Below are 4,119 nucleotides of genomic sequence, written 5' to 3' on the forward strand. Positions count from 1 at the left end.
TATAGCTATAGTACTAGGCAGGAAGTGATAAGTGACACGAATGTCCATTACTAACACGCGCTGCAAGTTCAGATGCGAGAGAGATGACTTCCGGCTAGGCGATGAGGGAGCGCTTCCTTGGAGGAGGTGGCATTTGAGCAGAGCTTCAGAGAACAGGCTTGTCATGGTGACAAGGGTGGAGAAGACTTTCCGAGTTAGGGAACAGCTTGAGCAAAGTCAACAAGGCGAGAACGCACACGTCGCCAGTCCATAGATATATAAAACATTCCGTCTCCTTGGGGATCCAGTGCCGGGTATTTACAAGCCAGGAAGTTTTCCTGCCTCCACAGCAGCTGGAAAAACCACGTTCCTGGGCTATCCTTACTGGCAGTTGGTTCTCAGGATGGCTCCCAGAACTGGCTTTACTCGGGAAGATGCGGACAGTCGGGATGGGAATCGGTCGTTCGCGTACCCCAGGCAGTGCAGCCTCTCCCGCAGCCACTAAGACTTCGAGACTCTATACTAGCCCTTGTCTATTTCTGGTAGCTCCGCTGCACCCCCACTCAGTGGATGCGGAGGGGTGTGGTCCACAGGAGCTGGAACCAATGGGGATGGAGGTCGGAGCGAGAGCCCCGCCCCCGACGTGACGCAAGACCCCCGGACTCCTGCTTCTCAGCCCCGGCCCCAGTCCCTGCAGTGGCTGTAACAAAACCCAGACCCCCACGTCCGGGCCAATGGAGGCGATTTAGACTGGAGTGGGACCGCGTCTGTCAAAAGCCCGACTCGGCAGCAGCGGCGGAGTCCAGAAGGAGAGCTGGAGCCGCCGCGCTGCCTCCCCGCCCCCGCCGGGATTTATTGAATATTTGGACTGGACAATTAAGTGGCCCTGATGATGTTACCAAGCCCGGTCACCTCCACCCCTTTCTCAGTCAAAGACATTCTGAATCTGGAGCAGCAGCAGCAACAGCACTTCCACGGCGCGCACCTGCAGGCGGACTTGGAGCACCACTTCCACTCGGCGCCCTGCATGCTAGCCGCCGCTGAGGGGACTCAGTTTTCGGACGGAGGGGAGGAAGACGAGGAAGAAGAGGGCGAGAAACTGTCCTATTTAAACTCACTAGCTACAGCCGATGGCCACGGGGATTCGGGGCTCTGCCCCCAGAGCTTTGTCCACACGGTCCTGCGAGACTCGTGCAGCGGGCCTAAGGAACATGAAGAGGAGCCCGAGGTCGTGAGGGACGGGAGCCAAAGTGAGTAGAGGGGAAAGGAAACACGCATCTGGGGCAATGGCGGCATGCCCGCAAACAGCCCGCCAACCTTGCCGGCACGGCTGCCCGCCCCTTTAGCTCCTGGCTGGTGTCATGCCAGTTCCTGGTCAGCGACAGCTCCGCAAAACTCAGATGCTGCAAGGGAGCCAGGGCGGAGGGAGAAGGCCAAGGTGACTCCGCCAACTACTCCCCCCAGAGGGAGGAGGCGATGCAGCCGCGGAGGTTATTGCTGCCCTGATGCAGATAAGCAACGTGGGCTCAGCTGCCGGGTGCTGACAACTGTAACTCTTCTCAGGAGCTAGAGGGGCATGAGCCCCAACTTTTCCCACTTTCCCTCTAGCGTGAGAGGCGTCTTTTGAGGCCAGGGCAGCCGTTCCCTCTTCCCGGAAAAGGTAGTCCAAGCAGGTTATGTGCCTGGTGCCGCAGGGCGCAGGAACTTAGGTAGAATTTTAGCGGAGGTGCTTTCCTCACTTCTCCGCCTGGAACTCTGCGTCCTGGCACTCGGCAGAGAGCGAGGGGACGGTGGGAGAGCGCATGGGAACATAGTTCATTCCTCACTCGCACCCTTGAGGCAACCAGCCTTTTTGAAAATCTGTAACGTTTTGCTTTGTGTCCCAGATTGTGTGGCTTCGGGCTGAGTGAAAAACGTGCTGAACTTAGATCCTGTCTGCTCAAGTAGGACGGGAGGTGAATTGGGCAGGGCAACAGAATAACTGAAAAAAGCCTCCAACGAAGTGTTTGTGAGGAGACAGAGCCAAAAGAATCTCCTTCCCCAAGAGAAGGTTTGTTGTGGCGGAAGCCAAGGCCTGTGCTCTGACAGCTCCCCTGGGCCTAAAATCGACATGAAACTAAGTCAGTCAATCAAATTTCTTTTTCTTTCTAAGGTAACGGTTGTCCTTACTCAGACACTCAGTTGTGGGTAGGCAGGCGTTTAAAGGTAAACAAACAAACAAACAAAAAACAGTTCCTGGGCAATAAGCAGTACACTCAGACATTTCTAAGCAGGAAGATTTTCGCACATCGCACGCATTTCGGCCGCCAAAAACCAACATGCCTCTCACACCTTCAGCTATTTATGACGGAAAAGAAGGCAACCGAATTTGCAAATATTGGAGTTATGTAGTTACAAACTTTCATCCTGAAAATAATCATTAGCAAGCGGAGCTGCACATTTAATACAGGGTAATCTCTCGCAGATGCTGAAGTTCTAAATAAACGGGCGCTAACTACCCCTCCCCACACTATGTGCCTCCACACGTCGAGGACGTGGTGAGGGGCCTTGGGCGATCGAAGGGTCCCACGGCGCCAGAAGTCACAAACCTTCCCCAAAACCCAAGCAGTTATTACTGCACGCTCCGCGTTGCCACCAAAAAGGGTCACAGTGCTCCTGGACCGGAGCCGCAGAGAGGCCGGGAACAACTAAGAGACGCTGTTGTTTTGCTTCTTTCGCAGAAAGCTGCCAACTGAAGAAACCTCTGGAGGCAGCCGGAGACTGTAAGGCGGCAGAGGAGAGCGAAAGGCCGAAGCCACGCAGCCGCCGGAAGCCCCGGGTCCTCTTCTCGCAAGCCCAAGTCTTCGAGCTGGAACGCAGGTTCAAGCAGCAGCGGTACCTGTCGGCGCCCGAGCGCGAGCACCTCGCCAGCAGCCTAAAGCTCACGTCCACCCAGGTGAAGATCTGGTTCCAGAATCGCAGGTACAAGTGCAAGAGACAGCGGCAGGACAAGTCTCTGGAGCTGGGCGGGCACGCGCCCCCGCCGCCGCCGCGCCGTGTGGCGGTGCCGGTGCTGGTGCGGGACGGCAAGCCGTGCGTCACTCCTGGCGCGCCCGCCTACGGCGCGCCCTACAGCGTGGGCGCGGGAGCCTACTCCTACAACAGCTTCCCTGCCTATGGCTACGGGAACTCGGCAGCCGCCGCCGCAGCCGCCGCCGCTGCAGCCGCCGCCGCCGCGGCCTACAGCGGCAGCTACGGCTGTGCGTATCCCGCAAGCGGTGGCAGTGGCGGCGGCGGCGGCGGGGCCTCCTCGGCGGCCTCGGCCATGCAGCCCGCCTGCAGTGCGTCTGGAGGCGGCCCCTTCATGAACGTGAGCAACCTGGCCGGCTTCGGGGGCGGCGGCGGCGCGCAGCCGTTGCACCAGGGTGCGACGGCGGGGGCCGCGTGCGCTCAGGGCACCTTGCAGGGCATCCGGGCCTGGTAGGGACCGGGCGGGTAACGCGGCAGGCGACCCCACCGCAGCCTGGCGCCGTGGGACTGAAGGGCGAGAAAGGCTGGATCCAAGGAAGGACCAGGTCCCCTCGTTAAAAAATAGGTATACATACACGCCTCGCTCCCCAGGGCCTCGGAGCGCAGCTTACGCGAAGTCCGGGGAAGGGGGCTCTGGGGCGAAGAGGATGCGCCTGAGCCTTCATGGAGACTATCTCTGAGGCAGAAACGCTGGCTGGGTGCCGGGAGGACGACGGCCCCAATCTCGGCCCCAAAAAGAGTGCGAAAGGCTCGGACTCAGGCTGCCAGTCGTCTCTCCCTTCTCGCGGCCTCAGCAGAGCTCTGGCGGAAAACTCAAGGACAGAGAACAGCATGAAGGAGAGAAAAACGCGCGTCGTGGCTTGAGAAATCCCCAGGCTCTACCGACCCTCTGCTCACTTTGCGGGGCCGGAGTGCCATACCACAGTCCATTTTCCTTTTCCCAACCGCCTGCCCTCCGCAACAGATACCTCGGCCTGGATCTCCAGATTGTCAAGGGGCGTAGAACTGCAAGAAAAATTAGCGGAGCGAGATCAAAAGTTGGGGGTTTGAACAAATCCGGGACCTAGGGGCCCACCGGAGGTGTTACCGGCTTTCCTCAGTTTCCTATTCTGTATTCAGCACATATAATAT

The 4,119-nt window shown here is 58.6% G+C and overlaps 1 protein-coding gene across 1 annotated transcript; it reads left to right on the plus strand.

Moving 5' to 3' along the window:
- The first annotated feature begins 868 nt into the window (after positions 1 to 868).
- Positions 869 to 3,442, plus strand: NKX2-3 (NK2 homeobox 3). Its single transcript, XM_052661186.1, has 2 exons — positions 869 to 1,229; positions 2,700 to 3,442. The coding sequence occupies exons 1-2, from the start codon at positions 869 to 871 to the stop codon at positions 3,440 to 3,442; spliced, it is 1,104 nt and encodes a 367-aa protein (XP_052517146.1).
- The last annotated feature ends 677 nt before the right edge of the window (positions 3,443 to 4,119 follow it).

The sequence above is a fragment of the Budorcas taxicolor genome, chromosome 23 (genome assembly GCF_023091745.1).
Source record: "Budorcas taxicolor isolate Tak-1 chromosome 23, Takin1.1, whole genome shotgun sequence".
Lineage (NCBI taxonomy): Eukaryota > Metazoa > Chordata > Mammalia > Artiodactyla > Bovidae > Budorcas > Budorcas taxicolor.

What these genes read in the sequence shown, in the direction of transcription:
- NKX2-3 (XM_052661186.1), top strand. Translation starts at nt 869, where the DNA reads ATGATGTTACCAAGCCCGGTCACCTCCACCCCTTTCTCAGTCAAAGAC. An exon ending in CGTGAGGGACGGGAGCCAAA is followed by an intron (nt 1,230 to 2,699) that starts GTGAGTAGAGGG and finishes CTTCTTTCGCAG; the next exon opens with AAAGCTGCCAACTGAAGAAA.